This window comes from Gavialis gangeticus, unplaced genomic scaffold (genome assembly GCF_001723915.1).
Source record: "Gavialis gangeticus isolate Ggan-Ray unplaced genomic scaffold, GavGan_comp1, whole genome shotgun sequence".
In the NCBI taxonomy this organism is placed as follows: Eukaryota; Metazoa; Chordata; order Crocodylia; family Gavialidae; genus Gavialis; species Gavialis gangeticus.
In genome coordinates this window covers 17,409,029-17,428,549 of record NW_017729000.1, presented here as the reverse complement: position 1 = coordinate 17,428,549, position 19,521 = coordinate 17,409,029, and the positions used below count along the sequence as shown (strand labels likewise).

At 39.8% G+C, this 19,521-nt stretch overlaps 1 protein-coding gene across 2 annotated transcripts in view; it reads left to right on the top strand.

The window, feature by feature from the left end:
* The first annotated feature begins 2 nt into the window (after nt 1–2).
* NR3C1 (nuclear receptor subfamily 3 group C member 1) overlaps nt 3–19,521 on the top strand; it is a 152,532-nt gene continuing 133,013 nt past the window's right edge. Inside the window, exons 1-2 of one of the 2 annotated variants that reach the window (XM_019506364.1) lie at nt 3–56; nt 1,657–2,866. In XM_019506364.1, coding sequence (XP_019361909.1) covers nt 1,671–2,866 — 1,196 coding nt within the window. In that variant the 5' untranslated portion in view covers nt 3–56; nt 1,657–1,670. Of the gene's footprint in view, nt 57–737; nt 876–1,656; nt 2,867–19,521 lie in introns of those variants that run through there. The other variant, XM_019506363.1, reaches the window with a different exon arrangement.

Here is a 19,521-nt window from a genome sequence, read left to right as displayed (position 1 = left end):
CTGCGGCCGAGCTATGGAGGGTGGCGGGTAGCCGAGCCCAGTGCCCCCCACACGCGGTAAGGCGCGCGAAGTTTGGCGGGTGCGGGGCTGAGGGAGGGGGCGTGCCGGGGGCAGCGCAACAGGTCCGGGAGCCGGGGCTTTCTTATGGGGGGGAAAAAATCGGCTTTAAAAAGAAAAGAAAAAAAAGGTGATTCTTAAAATTTTTTTTATTGTTTTTAATGTATTTTCCTTTCATTTCCGTCGCGGCCCCCGCTGGAAATGGCCGCGCGGTGTTTCGGGGCCCCCCTTGCGCGGGGCGGGGAGGAGCCGGCCCGCGGCGCGTCCCGCGGGGAAGTTGGGGCGGCCCGAGCCCGGGCCCGAGCGCCAGGACGAGGGGGCTCCGCCGGTTCTACCCTGCGCCCGCCACTGCCCGGGAGCGATTTGAGCCCCTTCCCTAGAGAAAATGAGATGACTGCTGCTACTACAGTACTCGTATTGCTCCTAGCTTACTAGTGATAGCGTTCCTCTTCCCATCACCACGATTATTTTGCTTACTAAATTGTTTCATTAGCAAACCCGCACTTTGAGCACTTTTTGCTGTCATTTTTGTTTGAGCATGTTTCTACCATCACTTTTGTTTCGGCGTTTTTTATGCTGTCACTTTTCTTTCCGTGGTTTTTATGCTGTCAGTTTTGTTTTTTTATGCTGTTATTTTTCCATTTTTATGCCATCATTTTTCTTTTGGTGGTTTTTATGCTGCGGTCCTTCGGACGCGCTGTCCTGGGGCTGTCCGTCACGCATGGCTCCTGGATTGCAGTTGTTGCACCCAGAAGGAAAGAGTTGAGAGAAGTCCTCGGTTCAAATGTGTGGCTGCTCCTGCTGAATGCGGATCGGCAGTACGTGGACACAGCTGGCATTTGGGAAGCGGCTGGAGCTGAGCAGACTTGGATCTTGTTTTTGATCTGGGTGTTCGCCCCGGGGGGATCTGAACTTTGTTTGAGTTTGGGTGCAGCGGGCACCGGTTCTGGTTGGAAAATGTGGGGGTTGGCAGTCTGTGTTGTAGGAAGTTAACAGACTTCGATCCCATCTTGTTTGTGTTTTCTTGGGGAGGAATTACAATAGATCAATGGGCAATAGCAAAACATTTGGGTAGTGTGCCTGTCTAGTCGGTGGGTGGGGAAATTAGTCTTGCGCTGCTCTTACCACACCAACTGATGCATCTGAACTGTTGAGAGAGACATTTGGAAAATTGTATTACAGCACTTTCAAAAAGGGAGTGTGTTTCAAGCTTTAATTAAGCTTACTTTTAGGAATTTGTAATACAGGTACTTGCAGCCTTTTTCATATTCCTTTGTTTGGCAAGAAAATTGTAGAGCCTGATGGTTCATTAAGGAAACTGGCTTGTTGAATTGCAGATAGTTCTGTGGTGACAGGGGGTGATATGACTTACGATTTAACCCAAGTCTAGAAAAGCTTTTAAAAATAGTTCTCATTAGTTACAAGCAACAAAATATATATTCAGAGACAGTGAGAAATGTCAGGCTTGTGTCTGGTTTTTAAATCCATCTGCTCTGCTGTCTCCCTTGGAGAAGCTGAACCAGGTTTGCCTTGTTGCTTATCAGGTTTTTTTGTGCTGTTGTCATGCTATTGCTAACTTCAAATATTTTTCTTTTATAGCCAATGTTGAAGGAATGGATCCCAAAGAATCGCTAAACTCCTCAGAGAGAGAGGAAGCAGGGAAAATTGTGCACTTCAGTGACAAAGGAGGGATTGTGATGGATTTTCATCCAACCTTTAGGGGTGGAGCTACCGTCAAGGCTTCTGCGTCTACATCTCCCCTGCCTGCGTCTACATCTCCCCTGCCTGCGTCTTCTCAGTCAGACTCCAAACAGCAACCTGTTTTGGGTGACTTTTCAAAAGGATTAGCAAGTAATGTGCCTCAGCCAGATCTTTCCAAGGCAGTGTCGCTCTCAATGGGACTGTACATGGGTGAGACAGATTCAAAAGTGATGGGAAACGACATCGGATTTCCGCAGCAGGGCCAAATCGGCATCTCTTCTGGAGAAACAGACTTCAGGCTCCTGGAAGAAAGCATTGCAAGCTTGAACAAGTCCTCTGGTCTGGCAGAGGGCGCTAAGGGGACAGTGTCTTCTGGGTTGTCACTCAAGCAGGACTTCCCAGTCATGACTAACTGCAATGTCCCTTTAGAGCCAGGAACATTAATGCAGGGCCAGATTGGCTCTAGTGGTGGCAACATGAAGTTGTTCTCTGAGGACCAAAGCACCCTGGATATTCTGCAAGATTTAGAATTGCCACCAATCTCACCGGGTAAAGAGCCAAACGGAAGCCCATGGAGACTCGACCCATTACTAGATGAAGGTGGCTTGCTTTCCTCTCTAGGTACAGATGAGGCATTTCTCCACGAAGGAAATTCAGGTGAAGACTGCAAGCCCCTTATCTTACCAGACACTAAGCCTAAAATTAATGAGCGTGGAGATCTTTTGTCCAGTCCCCCAGTGCAGATGCCTCAAGTGAAGACAGAGAAGGAAGACTTCATTGAACTCTGTACCCCAGGCATAAAGCAAGAGAAAACAGGCCCAGTTTATTGTCAGGCGAATTTTCCTGGGTCTAGTGTACTGGGTACTAAAGTGTCTGCCATTTCTGTCCATGGTGTCAGTACCTCTGGAGGACAGATATATCACTATGACCTAAATACTGCATCTCACTCTCAGCAGCAGGATCAGAAACCAGTTTTTAATGTCATTCCATCTCTTACTGCCGGTACAGAAAATTGGAATAGGTGCCAGGGATCTGGGGATGACCCTTTATCTCCTATGGGAAATTTGAACTTTTCTGGCAGATCTTCTTTCTCTAATGGCTATTCAAGGTAATTAGATTTGCATTTTCTTATAATAAAACACTAGAAATATATTCAGCCTAGCAATGTACATGTTGATTTTTTTTTTTACATTGGTTATGTATTTGTATGGTGTTGTCACCTCACGTCATTTAATGTTCCACTTTTACATGGTATAGTAGAAAAGTGACCAACCAAGTGTTTAGCCAGGGGATTTGGAAAACCTGAATCATGTTTTAAAGGTATGACTTAAGGGAAAAGTATGGCGACTTGACAGAAATATCAATGCCTAAAATATTTCAGACTGATTTACGCATATGCAAAAGTCATTATACTCTGAGGAGTTTAGGGGTTAATTCTTTTTCCCCCCAATATTACTACAGATGTTCCGTATAAAAATAACTTGGTGGTTGTGTACATTTTTAGTTAGATTTTTAAGCTGAATTACAGCATCAAGTTTACCATGGAGCTTTAGTGACTGTACATGGATAACAAGACTTCAGGCATGAAATCCCTAACTGCTTGTCTAACAACAACATTTACAGAGATAAGAGCATTTACAAAAATATTTAACTGTACCTGAAAGTCTGTACTTACTGGCAAAATTTAACTCTTGAAATGAATCTGAGTGCCTGTTTTATAATAGATTTATTTTCTTTAAATGGACACCAGCTACCCAATATGATTGGGATAGCACTTTAAAAAAATAATTAAATTAAGTGAATATTGAGATTAGGCTAAGGGTTAGGAAATATAACTCCTTATACTCCCGGAGGAGAAAAATATTGTAGCACTAACTTTCTCAGTGAGCAGCCATCTATTTTTTCTTGTTTGTCACTCAGATCACAGATCCTTGACCTGATCTTAGTAGTGATACCTTTTGTTTAACTTTGATAGGTCTCTAGTTGATTTCCAGTCCCCCCCCGCTCCATCTTTTAGTCTGTGTTATGGTTAGATGAGCATTTCTTTTAATATTGACTGTTTCACTTAATCAAGGGCTTTCACTGAGCTTCTTTGTACGTTTCAGGAGATACAACTGTTGGCTTTATGCACAAAACACTTAACCAAACTGTTGGTTTTTATTGTGATCTTTGCTTTTAATTTTTTGTTAGTATCTGACAAGCTACAAGTTAGTGGCTGCAGACTGGATTGATGGACAGGAAGAGTGTTAGAGGCTACACCTTTTCTGTTTGAAGTGGGAGATGTACTCTAATTTGTTTATAATGTTGAGTTTTTGCATTGTTTCAGTAAGTGAAGTTTTTGCTAGTTTGTTTCTAGATTTCCTAAGCAATGTTGGATTTGTAGTGTAAGCAAACCTGAAAGTTTTGGAGTAAACTACTAAAATTGTACCAAAATGGACTTATTGCCTTATGAATATTTAGTGTACTCTATAGTATTCCTTATGTTGAATTGGAACTCAATTTTGTCGTGCCTGTTGAGAGAGCTTGTGAGTACTGTAATAGTAATGCCTTCAGTGGCAACTGGTGGAAAATCTATAACCTTGTATGAAAAAGAGTTTTCAAATTTAGGATACTAGTGTCAGTGTGCGCACAGATTATTTTGTATGGAGCCTGACGGTGAATGTGTGTAAATAGTTATTCATATAGAATTAGTTTAAGGCCAACTGCTAGTTTTTTCTGAACCTGTAGTGGATTTTATCTTCTTTTTTTTCATTTTGAAAGGGTGATTGTACTTGGTTTTGACTCTGATATGGATTGTTTACATTAAAATGTTTATAAGCTGTACATGAACTAGATGAATTTCAGGCATGCTCCTATATTTTTGCATGTTAAATTTGTCGCAACATGAGTCGCTTTCATAATGTGTATAGAATGTTTTTAATCCAAAAGGGACAACATTTGACAGAATTTGTTGTTGCTTTTGTGAAATCAAGCTGAGCAATTTGTTTAAAATATTTCATTTGGAAACAACTTTATGCTACTAATTAAACTCTTTACCAAGTGTGTAAGGCAGCAACCTGCAGGATTAAGCCTATACCAGACGGGTATGCTGGTCAAGGCCAATATTTGGCTACAATACCCACCGAGCAGAGCTAGCTGGTAATACTGTTCAGATGATGACAAGCTTTCTTTAAAGTGCTGACGTCCTGGTCTTCCACAGGACTCCTATGTGTTGTTAACTATTTTCCGTGCATTGTTTCAGAGGATGGATTTTTTTCCGACACAATTTTGTTTGAGATACAGAAAGGAAAATATTTTTTTAACACCCATAGCTGAATGTCAGTCAGTAACATTCAGTTTCCAAATGGTCTATTTTGCAAGGGGCAGAGAAAGTGTCAGAGATAAAGAAAGTAGTTCTTGCTTTCCAACTTTGACTTTAAATTGACCACAAAAAATGACAGTTCACAGCCAGAAATACTGTTCTATGTCTAATTTTCTTCTCTTGAAATTGAGGCATTATAAGAAACTCATTTTTTTTTATATACTTTTAGAAATCCTGTCCTTTGGTAAGTGGTCTGTCATAGGTTTGCAGTCCCTGTCTAACTGGTTTAAACTGGTAGACAAACGTAATTTGGCATGGCTGGTCATCTGTCTTAGAAATAAAGGACTAGTTGGCAAGAAGCCCATATCTCTATTTCTAGAGAAACTGGTTTGCTTAGGTCAAGGTTGGGATCTTGACTGTACTTAATCTGTTCAGGGGAGGAGAGGAAGAATTGCTACATCTGCATCTTTGACAAAATGCTTTGCCAGTGTCTGGCTCCTTGTTTGAGCATTGATAAAATGTTAATTATTTTTAAGCATATGGGAAGGAAAGCTAAGCTTTCGTTCTGCTGTTCAAATAGTATTTAATCCTGGTTAATGAAAACGCCTAAAGATGACTTGGTTCTTAGGTATTGCAGTTGTAAACTAGTCATGCAGTTTTAAAAGTTTTTGTTTTTAACCTCTTTAAATGAGATCAGGGGTAATTGAGGCTTAGAAAATAATGATTTGTCTGTGGAGAGTAGAAGCTTTAATAGCATACACTTCATAAATTCTACAGATTCTACCTTTAATTTGACACGTGCGCGCACACATACACTGGCTCTTACAGCTGGAAATAACCTTCCAGTTCTGAAGTGGGCATAACTAACGTGGCGCTGTCTCCCCAAGTCTGCAAACAGACCACTACAGTACTTGTGCTGCTGCCCAAAGCTTTAAGGGGCAGCCTGACATTTTACTACTGATGGGCAAAACCATTGTTGGTAGCAGTGAAACTTACAAAAATCACGTCAGTTTCACCCTGCTGCTATTTATGAAAGCTCTTAGCAGGAGAAATCCACTTGAGCTAGTCGCTGAACAGGACATGCCAAAAATGAAACAGACAGGGAAGTAGAGGGAAAAACTGAGAAGATACACTATGATTGATCTCTAAGCAAGGGTGTGGCAAAATCAGAGAGAAGAGTACAGCTAGTTGAAAGTATTTGGTCGATGTTTTTCAGTTTTACTGAGTAGTTTGACGTTTTGTGATTTGTCTATCTCAGGGGTTTTCAACCTGGGGTATGCATACCCCTGGGAGTACTTGAGAAGGCACTATCGCACACTGCTGTGCAGGTGGTGCCCATCCAGCCAGATGCGGGGGGTGGGGGAAGTTCACGCATGGTAGCTGCCACCGCTCTGTGTCCGGCCACATGCCACTCTACCCTCCTCCCCCCGCCCCTGCCAGCAGCTGGGGATACACTGCCTTGCATCTGGCTGACAGGGGTACAATGATCCAAAAAGTTTGAAAACCCCTGGTCTAGCTCTATAGCGAGTCAGATAGTATATGTCACTGTATTCTACAAATACCAGTGAAATTTTTTTTAAATTGCTTGTTTTTAGGGGTTTTTCAGGGTTTTTTTAAGTGAGGATAGTCTAATGCTAGAATTGCTTGCGAGAGAAGTAGAGACAGCACAGGTATTTTTCATCTTGGTCTGGAGCTACCAGTTGTGTGCATTGTTAGATTTTCTGGTGATATTGATGCAACAGTCTAGCACTGGTAGTGCTTCTAGCATTATAATCTGGAGTTGCTAGTAAATCCAAAGCTAGAAGACGGTAGGGGGGAGAGCGGGAGATAATACCAACAGCAAAAGAGAGACCACGGAAACAGAAAAAATATAAATATATTGCTTGTTAGAGAGTGCTCCTCTGGTCTACTGCCATCAAAAATGTTGCTTCCAGAATAAAAATGACTTGTTCCTTTTATCTTACTAATATCCAAGTGAGAGAGGTGGGCCATTTTGTTAGGGGAGAAAAGAAGCTGGAGTCCCAACTTTGTTTTTCTGATTCGTGGCCAGTTTTCTTAAATGAATTTTCTCTGCTTTCCCCACCTACTCCCATCAACTGTTCCTCCTCCTCCTCGTTGGTTCCCAGGTTCTGGCAGTCACTGCCCTGGTTCCATAACTCTGATTGTTTCCAGAATTCAGTCTCCCAGGGGGACAGGGATTTTTAGAGTAATTAGTACTAAAGAGAGAACTGAGTACTTGGCGAATTGCTGGTTTTCTGCGTTTTATTTTTGTAGCATCTTACACTGTTGGATATAAAGCAGTTTGCTTGATAATGGAAACTCTGATCCACCGTACAATCTAAGTAATATCTTACAGGTTTCTTGTAGACTACGTGAGTGGATACACTGTTCCATTATTTGTATTATGGGAGCTTTTAACCAGAAGTGAATGTAGGCTGTTCTACTTGGGGATCAGCGTTTGCAATTACATGGGGAACTGCAGTGAGTTTGTCTTAGTTTCCCTATCCTGTAGTTTGTTTAAAACCCCAGTTTTCCATTCAGTGTCTGTCATCTTTCTCTCTCAGGGTAGCACCTGTTAGTCTTATGTTCAATTTTTAGTAACCTTTTCACTAGGAGTTGGTAGGAGAATCCAGGGAACTCATATAAAGCAAGTTGTGTCAGCTTCTCTATAGTCTGTAATTTGTTTTCTGCATCACATCCTGCAGGTGTCTTCCTTTCATCACTTCCCAAGTCCTTTTTCAGGTGCACATGCAACTCTTCTAAAGCCAGGCCACTGCAAGAGCCCCTTTAAGTGGTTCTTCCACTTCTCTGAGCCCAGCCTTACACCCCCTTCTTTTTAGATGGACTCCAGTAGCAACATTTTCTCCAGCTGCCTGGACTCCAAGTACTGGGCAGTAGTCAATACAACTCAGAAAAGATATTCTAGAACAGTGGTGCCCAACCTATCTGGACCTGCAGGGCCAGGTAAGTGGCATGGGATTGGCCTGCGGTGTGATCAAGTGTGCCGGCCCATCCCCACACACCAGGATTTGACTACACATTGAGATAAATTTGTTGAAAGAACAGATTATGGGAGCATATGCTTAGGATACCTGTTATGCAAATTTGGAATACAGTAGGATTTTTGGTCAAAGGGAATTAGATGTGGAGTGTTTTATGGCACATAATCTAAAAACCATTATGCACATAAGGGCTTTTCCATTAGTGATCAGATGCATAGTTTTAATCCATTTTTGTTTTCCAGTGTCCAGTTAGAGCAGGATGGGAGCTAAACAGGTTTTTATGAAGTGCTGCATAGGCCTGATTAGAGATGTATATTCTGTTAATGTTGCTTGCATTACAGTGATCTATGTTTAATTCTGTCTTTTAATTACGGAGAACAAGTTGATTTTGTTCCATGCTGTGAGTTTACACTTTATCCATTTTTAAATAGTAATTGAACTTGATGTAGTGCTCAGTTATCCTCTTTCATTGGGGTATTGTCATAAAGGTACACTGTAAACAAATCCTATTTACTTGTAATGTTTTACATAAGAGTAAAATGTGTGATGCAGCAGTTAAAAATGTTGCATATAAAATTACTCTCAAATATTATTGGGTTTACAGTGTTTGACTTAATTGCATGAGGAAGGCAGGCAAGTTTCCACTTAGGCTTTTCCTGTCATTCTAATTTGTATTCTTTAGATGACACGTGGGTTTCTAAAAACATGAGCATGACTAATTTTCCTTTACTTAAGAGTAACTTAAACCAAGTTGTTAATTATTTAGAGGTATTTGCAAAGGATTGTAACTCATGCAAAATAAGGATTTTAGATGTGATCTCTTTCAGCATCCACACTTTCTTTATGGGTTTCTGGATGTTTGTCTTCAAGTAGGTTTTAAATATCCATTAGGTGGAATCGTGTCCCTTACTTTCAAAGTAAATAAAATGGTAATCAGTATATTGCCACACCCAGCTTCACTTACACTAGGAAAATGAGTGGAATTGCACTTTTGAAAAATTTTGGGGGTTCATCTTTGGTTTTGTTTTACAAATGTTGTAAAATCCAAATAAAAACAGGGGTTTGAAATCTGTTTTGCTAGAGGTGAATATTTTGCAGCCTGAAAAAGTGCTCCTCAACTTGGGTGGAATTTAAAGTATTACGTTGAGAGAGAATATTTTGGCTAGGGACAGAAATTGCACATAAACCTGTATAAGTAATTGGAAACTGGTTCAGATCTGTAACATAGCAGAAGTTCAGTGCATATAAACCACTTTTACAATGGCTGAAACCAGTTTAAGATAAACCTGGATAGACGTAGTATCAGACCTAACTAATTTATGTTAAATTGGTTTATTGAACTTCTGTGTCAGATCCCCTCCAGATTCAAGTTAACTCGCAGTCCCCCAGCACCCCAGGAAGCTTTATACCTCCTTGTCAAACCCTGCCTCACAGAGTAGGCAGGCTAGCTATGGCCCAAGCTGTATGATCCAGCGTAGCAGGGAGGTGTGCTCTGGTGCCACTTGGCTTCTGGCCTGGGCCACGACAGGCAAATGACTGCCTGTCTGGAATCACAAGTGAATGTCTGTTCACTTGCTTATTGGTTCGATCTACGCAGTTTAAGCTAACATGCAAAGATTGAATCAATTCAGCGTCAGGCTTTTTGACTGTATTTATCCTTTATGTGCTGTTTAGTGTTGTTGCAGAAAACATGATTTTGAATTTATTTGGCCAACAGTATTGTTGTGTGTTTTGCCTGAGTAACTTGGGGCTAAATTCTGTCACTTTTTTCACATGGACTATTCCCATATTCTGAGAGTAGTGTCATAAAAAAATGGCAAATACCAAAGATATGTAGGGGTGGAATCTGGCTTCGATTAATTCAGGAATAAACTCACCTATGTGTTAGCAGGAAAGTAGGTAGATTCACATTCTCAAATCAATTTAACTAATTTTGGACGCCATAGGTGAGATTCTGACCCCAGAAATATCCCTATTTGACGATCTTGAGCGAAGAGGGGCTGCAAAAATGGCACAATTTATTTCCAGGGTATTCACTTGGGGTAAGGCAGTCCCAGGTGGGATAAAGCTGCAGTCGCCATTTCTGGGTATCTCTGAAGTAGGTTATATGTAATAGTATGGTTGGGTTGGCTTTGTGGCTAGAGTTAACTGTAATCTGGCAATGTCTAGCTGCCATAATGATCATATCTGGATGTACATTAGAACAACTTTAAGATTGCTATCTTATATGGTGGGGTACAAATTTATAAAGCCAACATCCTCAAAAATTGGAAGGGAAATCAGCTACACTGGAAAATATCACCTTATAAGATATCTGTGATTTCTACCATGACAGGAAGAGTGACTGTGCCTTTGATGCATTTTTATTACTTTTTAGCTCCAACAGCATTGTTACCACTGTTGTGCCTGACTCTCAGAGCTTACGAAAATAACTTCTAAGTTTTTAAGGAAAAGTGATGTCATGACCGTGCATTAGGTCAGGGGTGGGCAAAATGCGGCCCAGGGGCTGGATGCGGCCTGAATTCTCTCCATGGGCCCCTAAAAAATTTAGAAAATTAATATTTATTTGCCGTGGGCTGCCTGTCATATGGCCCTCAATGGCTTCAAAACTCAGTAAGCGGCCCTCTGCCCAAAATAATTGCCCGCCCCTGCATTAGGTGCTTGTCCCCCAGCATGATAAAAAAATAAAAAATATGGAGAAGCATCCCTAATTTCTAATTTTGGTTACTGTTTTAGGTTAAATTTGGTATGGGATATCTCTATCAAGTTAAGGGAGCATGTGCATCTGTAAAGAAATCATAGTAGGTGCAGTGAATAACTTTTAAAGAATCTAGAATTAAAGTTAATGGGTATTATATGCACCTATTTAATGGAACACAATCTAATAAGCGTCTTTTACAGACTGAAAAATAAAGCTGTGGTTTTATGACAATAAGTAGCCGTTTGCTGCTGAGTGTAGAGCATTAGTGTTTTTCTCATTGTAAGCTAGAAACATTCTGACAATGTTATCTCTGCCTAGATTCTTTTTCAGAGCATTGGCACAAAGTGACTATTCATGATCAAAATTAAAATAAAATTATGTATTTCTTGCACTGTTGTTAACCTTTTTTCTTTCAATGTCATATTACTTGAATTACGTTTATTATGTCAGGAAAAATACTGTAAGGTAGGGGTTTTCAACTGGGGGTATATATACTTAACCCTGGAGGTACTTGGAAAGGGGCTAGGAGATATGCATGGATGGGCAGGGATGCAGCGCTGTCACCCACCATGCTGTGTTGCTGCCTCCCAGGAGCAGGGCTCGAGGGGGTGGGGGGAACCGGCTCCCCTCTGAGGGCTGCGCAGGTGCTGGCTGGCCGTGGCTGGGGGGAGTTCGCACATGGCAGTTGCTGTTGCAATCCCTGACTCCATGGCACTGCATGCAAACCCGCTCCACTGTCACCCTCTGCTGTGCATCCAGCTGCTCTCTCTCCCCCCGCCCCGTCCCGTCTTCCCCTCCACCCTGCTCCTCCAGAAGTGTACCCAGAAGGGGTACACTCCTTAAAAAAGCTTGTAAACCCCTCCTATAAGGAATAATAAAGATTGGTTCAATATCATTTTGCAATGAACACATTTTAGTCCTAATATCTTTTGCATATGTAAAGTTTGGGGCAGTACTGAAGATAACTAAAACCACTGGGGACTTTCAAAATTAGTTTGTTATTTCTATTACTTTTTCCATTAAAAGTAGAAATCAATTACATTGGAAAGGAAGGATGCCTGTTCCATTTCAGAATGAGCCTGTTGGTTTAAATATAACTCTTAAGCCTGACCCAACTCTTGAATTCCAGGCATGTTATGAAGATTATTCTTTATTGCTACTTGAAACATTGTTTAAAGAAACTGCTTTTTAAAAATAAAGGGTTTTAGTTCTTTCATGTGCTGGCTACAGTTTTAAAATTATCAGCTAGATAGGCTACCTAGTTATTGATCAAACTCTTATAACGCTTAAAAATAGTGTTTTTTAATGTGCTAGTGTTCTATTTGTACATTGAGCAGGAAAAAATATGAAAAAGAGGAAATTTATTTTCAAATATTTTGGCTATTTTGTCTTTTCACTATTTTTATATTAGTCTTAAATATGTGTTTTTGTAACCTTAAAATACTTTAAAAGGTTTATCTTTCATTCTGTTTCATGATCTCTAGTATCACTTAAGAATAGAAAAGTTCATTTGATGACCAGGATTCAAAAGCTGATATGGAAATTGCTGCTTGTCCACAATTTGACTAATCACATTTTGGTTGGAGAGAAAACTGCTGATCATATTTTGAAACTAATACTATATTGGCTTGTGCTATAGGTCACAGGCTTTGAAACTTGGAACATCAAAAATTGACCCTGGCAAGTTTTTCATTTACATCACATATTTGCCTACTATACCATTAAATGTATGCATTGCTTTTATTATGCTTTTGGAGGCCAGGTGTTCCCATTAATGATTTTCTCCCCAGCCTGGTACAGTATTTAATACCCATAAACACTGTCCATGAGAGATAATTACCATAATCTAATTTTCAAGGTACCTTATGTTGCTACTGTATCATTTACTAATTAACATGCCACATTTAGTCTGAGGTATAAAGAGGGAGAGATGTGTTTTTTGCATCAATGATTTTGTATATTTAGCCAGTGACACCTTTCATTATTTAATTTAATTTGAAGAACTGGCCAGTTCCCAAGATTTGGCCTGGAGAAGTGGAAATTGTTTACTGATTTGAAATTTTTTCCCCCTCCTCAAATATGTCAGTCGGTTGACAAAGTATTAACTGTAGACTCCTTTTAATTCTGTCTCCCTCAATGATATATACTATTATTTACCTCTCACCTTAAATCCGTTTTACATTTACTTGTAATCTAACTGGATTTACTCTTATTAGGAAGCTAAAATAAACTTTAAAAATAACCTGTAATAAATGGCCTTTTTTAGGATGCCTCTCATCAGAAAACATGGAAATCAGGTGTTATCCCATACAGTGGCTTTATTGGCAATGGGCAATGGAGGCACATCCATGTTTGCACTCTTGAAACTGGAAACTAGACTATGTATACCTTTCTATCACTAGAGAAAGGTCGTTCGTAAGCTTTCTGTTGTGCCTCCAGACAAGGAGGTGAGGGACACCTGCATCTTCCATACATGTTGCTGGTTTGAAGAATCTTGTCTTGGGGTTATGTGCAGTTGCCGAGTTATGATTGCATCATTTCTAAGAACTCCAGTTACTGTAGGAAAAGTACACTGTACATTGAAAAAACAGGCTTTTTGTGTTGGCCACACTCTCTCTCCTTCTGTTAAGTCTTCTAGAAAAAAATCCCTACTTTGTGTTCTTTGTGAAGTTCCAGTATTGCAATATTCCTTTGGAGATTGGGAAAGATTATTTCACAGGTCATCAGTTTTGTGCTAACCTTTACTACAAAGATTTTCTTCTGTAGACAAGCCAGACACTGCTTAGTTTTATATATTGAGCTAACAGCCATGTCTTATTTGTTAGCATGTTGAACATATCAGAGGACTGCTTATTATTTCTTCAGTGGAATCAGATTTCACTGCTGGAGAGTAGGCTGAATAAGGCATCTTCAGAAATCTGAAAGTAGCAGAGGCATGAACTAGTCCTTCACAGTCATTCTGTAGGAGTGGAAATGATTTAATCTTCCTTGGTTTTTAACAAACTGTTTCAACTAAGGTTTTAAATCACTTTTTGTAGGGATTATTTATTTTATTTCAGAACACATCTTTTCTGTCAGTTTGGCAGAAGTGCGCGCAGCCCAATTAAAATGTGGTGGAGTGTAGATTTTTTTTAAGCTTTCTAATGTAATCCATCAGATCCCAAGTAGAATTAGCCCTTGAAACTACTCAGAGTGGGCACACAGGGGTTGCCAAGACTCTTTCTAACTGAAGAAAGTCTGGTCAAAGGCCTTCTAATTCTGACAGTCCTAGACCACCTCTGAAGCTTGTTGTATCAGGTATTGATGGTGAATGCTTGGAAACCTGTTTTTCCCCTTCCTTTTCTTTATTATCAAGCTTTTGGCACTAGTAACTTGTGGCGGCCTGACTACCTGTACTTTAAAGCCTGGTTTGTAAGATAGCAGTTGATTATTTAATTAAACTTGTTAAAAACTTAGTTCCTGCGGTTTCCTTGTTTTCTCATGTTGCTCTTATCCTATTTCTCAAATACTGGATTTCTTTCACTAAGACTTTGAGAGAAATGCAGTATTTAGTATGTTTACAGGGTAAGGCTTTATAACAGGGGCCAGTACCACTCCATGTTACTCTTATCACTAGAAGCTTTCCATTATGAGACTGTTTCTGTTTGACTTGAATGTCGGTAAGCTTTAATCACATGTATGTCTGCCTCAAGCTGAATTTCATTTTTGGAAAAATTTGGTCAAAATGGTTCAGCTATTTCTGAGAACAAGGTTAGAGAAAATAACGCTTTTCAATATGAACAAAATTCTGGTGACCATTTATATGCAAAGCTTAAGTGGACCTTTACTATGAAATAAGACTTCAAATACACACCTATGTCAAATTTCATCTTGGGGATTCTGTATGTTTGTTGTCTCTAAAAATCCTCATTTCTAGATCAGTAGAACTACCTGTTAACGATCAAGGATGAGGTGCCACCATGTTTGATATCTAATGGAGTTCTACAAAGAAGCTCTTCAGAACCAACATCTTGTTTCAGTTGAACCACAGAGTTAGAGATGGCTTGAGTTAAATATTGTTTCCTTCTAGCCTCTGTCTCCCAAATCCTGAAACTGTGGATGTTAGAATTAAAGTTCTTTAGTGCACTGAAGTATTAATGTAATATCTCATTTAATGCCTGGGTTATTCCAGCTGTTTTCATTCAGAGGTATCCTAATGTAATGCAAAATCTGTTGACGCTACAGCATGGATTTAAACAGCTAAAATGTTCATGTCTTAGTCTAAGAATTGACATCCTGGATTCTGGGAATAATAATGATTTTGTAAATGGATAACCACACCCCCGTTAGATAGAAGTGAACTGGTACAGCTAGAATATCTGGCATATCAACCCTTTAAAACACCTCCTGAAACCCTTAAGTGTTTGTCTTCTGGATCACATTCCTTTGCCCTGACTCATCTGTACAGAAGCCTTAAAATGGCAGACTGAGAACCTCGTCTGTCTTGCAGTGGGCAGATTACTGCAATGGGGTAATCAGCCCATGGGAATGGGTGTCGTGGGTACCTGTTTTGCCTGGAGCAATCGCACATCCCAAGCAGATACTTGATCAGTAGACCTAAACCCTAAGGACTTATTCCAGTCAGGTCTGCACTGTCCAATCTGTTGACTAGGCAACTGATACTGAGACTGTCCACAAAGACAGTGGCACAAACCAAAGATCCTGTACTAAATTTGGTGTTGTTGCCAGAACTGGTGGGATCCTTTTGAAGACCTTGCCCCAGTCCCTGAAACAAATGGGAAGGGGGATGCACCTTGGTTTGGGGCAGGAACTCAAGCAAGAGCTCAGGTCACCTTTGATCAAGAGACATCAGAAAACATTGATGGATAAAACCTCCAAGTCTTACTGAGTACTGAAGACAAGCAAAAGAGGGTAGACAGGAAAGTAACAGGCTCCATCCTCTGGGCTTAATCTAAGCTCTGCTGACACTGAACCTAGCACTGGAGGACTGAGCAGAGACCCATTGCAAACGTATCTTTTATTGTGATGACCTCTGATACTGAGACAGGTTGCTGCAGTGCTGGCTTCCTTACTGTGCAAGAGATCCTTGCCCAGAGCAGAAAAAACTTCTTCCTAAGATTTATTCAGCATAATGGAAAAGATTTCCTATATGGGCAGCACAAACAAAGCGTGAAACTGGCAGATGTTCTCATTACAAAAATCCTGTCCAGGCTAGGTAAGTTTTTAGCTCCTTTATGGTCCACCTGGCAGCAGTATTAGACTATAAGATGTTTCAGTCCAATTGCATCTGGTTTTCTTATACCCTTCCATACTTGAGATTCCTCAACAGTCTGTTTATTTGTACATTGAGAAAGTTTGTCAAGTGCACTGCCTTGACAAGGATCATGACACTGGTTGAGCACTTTGCTTTTAACATAGAGAGTTTGGAAGGGCAGTATTACCGCCTTTGTTTGACTGGCCAACTATGATGCCCTAACATCCAATTCAGGAAAGTTATTGCTTGGTAGTCACAGTGTCAACTATGCTGTCATTTACCTGAAGAAAGGTTACTTGCCTGCAGTTCTTCAAGATACTGTCACTGGTAATCCGACAAATTCTCCATCTGTGAAATTGGAGTCCTGGGCTGTAGTGGGCTTTGAGATGTGAGGAAGCTGTTGGGTATTTTTGGCTGCTCCACACTTTGTGCGCTTGTATGGAAGCACAAGGAGGTGAGGGACACCTGCATCTTCCATACATGTTGCTGGTTTGAAGAATCTTGTCTTGGGGTTATGTGCAGTTGCCGAGTTATGATTGCATCATTTCTAAGAACTCCAGTTACTGTAGGAAAAGTACACTGTACATTGAAAAAACAGGCTTTTTGTGTTGGCCACACTCTCTCTCCTTCTGTTAAGTCTTCTAGAAAAAAATCCCTACTTTGTGTTCTTTGTGAAGTTCCAGTATTGCAATATTCCTTTGGAGATTGGGAAAGATTATTTCACAGGTCATCAGTTTTGTGCTAACCTTTACTACAAAGATTTTCTTCTGTAGACAAGCCAGACACTGCTTAGTTTTATATATTGAGCTAACAGCCATGTCTTATTTGTTAGCATGTTGAATATATCAGAGGACTGCTCATTATTTCTTCAGTGGAATCAGATTTCACTGCTGGAGAGTAGGCTGAATAAGGCATCTTCAGAAATCTGAAAGTAGCAGAGGCATGAACTAGTCCTTCACAGTCATTCTGTAGGAGTGGAAATGATTTAATCTTCCTTGGTTTTTAACAAACTGTTTCAACTAAGGTTTTAAATCACTTTTTGTAGGGATTATTTATTTTATTTCAGAACACATCTTTTCTGTCAGTTTGGCAGAAGTGCGCGCAGCCCAATTAAAATGTGGTGGAGTGTAGATTTTTTTTTTTAAGCTTTCTAATGTAATCCATCAGATCCCAAGTAGAGTTAGCCCTTGAAACTACTCAGAGTGGGCATGCAGGGGTTGCCAAGACTCCCAAAAGGTCACCCAACATTAATTTTATAACAAACTGTCTATGCCAAAACATCTGTCTATGCCAAACCAGCTGTCTCTTTCTCTTTCTCCCCCCCACAATCTTTTTAAACTTTTTTCTAGCCTCTTTTTTTTTTCCTAACTTCTCACTCTTTCTCCCCCTCCTGCCAACTTTTTTGTTTTTTTTTTTAAATCCTTGTCTTTGGAGTTGGGAATAGATAAGACTTTCAAAGAACTGAAAACAGGAACTCTTCATAAATGATAAGTTAGACCTGGGTATGTGTGATACACTAGATCATCGTGTCAGTACAAGTGCTTTTAAAAAGGATATCTTGAATTTGTTTTTCCTACCATATATCTTCATAAATGTTTAGGTAGGTCAGTTTGTGTACTTTAAACTATATGAGTGTTCATTTTCTCTTTTTAGTTGGCTTTCCCAAATAAAGACTCTGGCTGTGCTGTAAGCAGTATGCCCTTCATGAATTCAGTTCTTTGCTACCATAATTTATTTAGGAAACTCAGTTGCAGAATGAGATTTTATAATAGTACATTCTTCATGCTATGTGATAGATTTTTGCAGTTACTTTGTGTCAGACAACAGCTGGGGATCATGATCATATTTATGCATTATGGTCACAGAAGATTTAATCTGAACCTGTTTAGCAGTATACAGGGAATAATTTACTATCCAGTTATTTTAGGTACTTCGATGTTGTGCTGCATTCCTTTTAATAACATTATAGATTTTGGGAAATAGAAACAGTTGGCTTGCACTGTCTGACAGAATTCAATCAAAAGTTGTTTTTCTTTTTTAAATGTGGTATAAACTTGGATCACAAATGAAAGGTGCCTACGTCACAAAACAACTGCACATCATTGATACTGTTCAATACACAATCGATTCCCATTGCTCATCCGAATATACTGTATAGTTACAATTTGATTGTTCAGTTATTCATTTATCAGATATTATTTTACTTTTTTCAGAGGTTCTGGATATCTGCAGCTGTCACTGCTCACTATTTCTGAAAACTGGGCCAGCCAGCAACCTAATCCTTCACAAATTAACATTTTTCAAATTGTATTTTGTTAAACAGCTTATGCATAATTACATTATGGGGTTTTGTTTTTGAGTTATTTCACTAAACTTTCTTGTTTTCTGCCATCCTGTGTCTATTTTTGAGTATTTGAGTAGATGCCTCTAATGAAACTTTCACTGAGAGCCAGACTTTTATAAATCTCAATACCCTCCTTGTTCACAAGAATGGAGTAGTCAGGCAGAGAGGAGGGAGAGTGCAGAATGCACATGCACATTTGTGATCACAAACACACTCAGTTCCCTTGGTTTGTAGTTGGCAGTTAGCCCAGCTGGGAAGCTGAGATTTTCTTCTGTGCTGTTTGCTCCTTTCAGAGTTCCTGTGGATTCCCCCTCTACCCCCACCATGGATAGGAGAGAAAATAAATACTTCTGAGCCAGTAAATGTTGAAAATCCTTTTACCAAAACATTTTATGATCTAAGCATGCTTGCAAATACTCTAATCACAGTGTTTATTTCTCAGCCCTATAAAAAAAACACATACCGAGCAAACTTGAGTGCTCAATTTGGGTGTGCACTTCAGCGGCTTACTAGGACAGAATCTAGATCCCCAAAAAGAGTGGGAGTCATTGCTTACAGATCCTTTGGCAAGATTAGGTCTGCTACAGGTTTAATTTCTCAGTATATATACTGAATAGTTCTTGCATAATAAAGGGACAAGTGCTTCAGGCCTAAAATGTCAGATGTTGGGAGAACGGGTATAATTATGCTAAAAATTTGATGTTTTCATCTAGAAAAAATTTCTAAAAATGCATGACATCTTTTGAATCTCTTCACCCATTGGGTCCGTTGGGTAAGCTTTGGCAAGTGACTTCATTTGTCTGTGCCCCAGTTTTCCCATTCACATACAGAGAAAGGTATGTGCTGTTTTTCCTAAAATTATTGAATCTACAAATGAAAATAGCTATGTAAGTGGGAGGCTGTGACTTAGTAAATGGTGAAGAGTAAATTGATGTTTTAAAAATTATTTTTACTACAAGAAATTTAGCCAGAGTTCAGTTATCCCACATGGTCTGTCCCAACAAGAGTTGATGCACTGAATGCAATTGCTGAATTCCTTGTTTGTGATTCACGTAAGCTGATATTGGATGTCTGTCTGCTATAAATAGCTACTAGTACTGTATGTCACTGTTTACTGCATGTTGAAGGTTCAAAATAAACAAAGTGGGGGGGGAGAAGAGA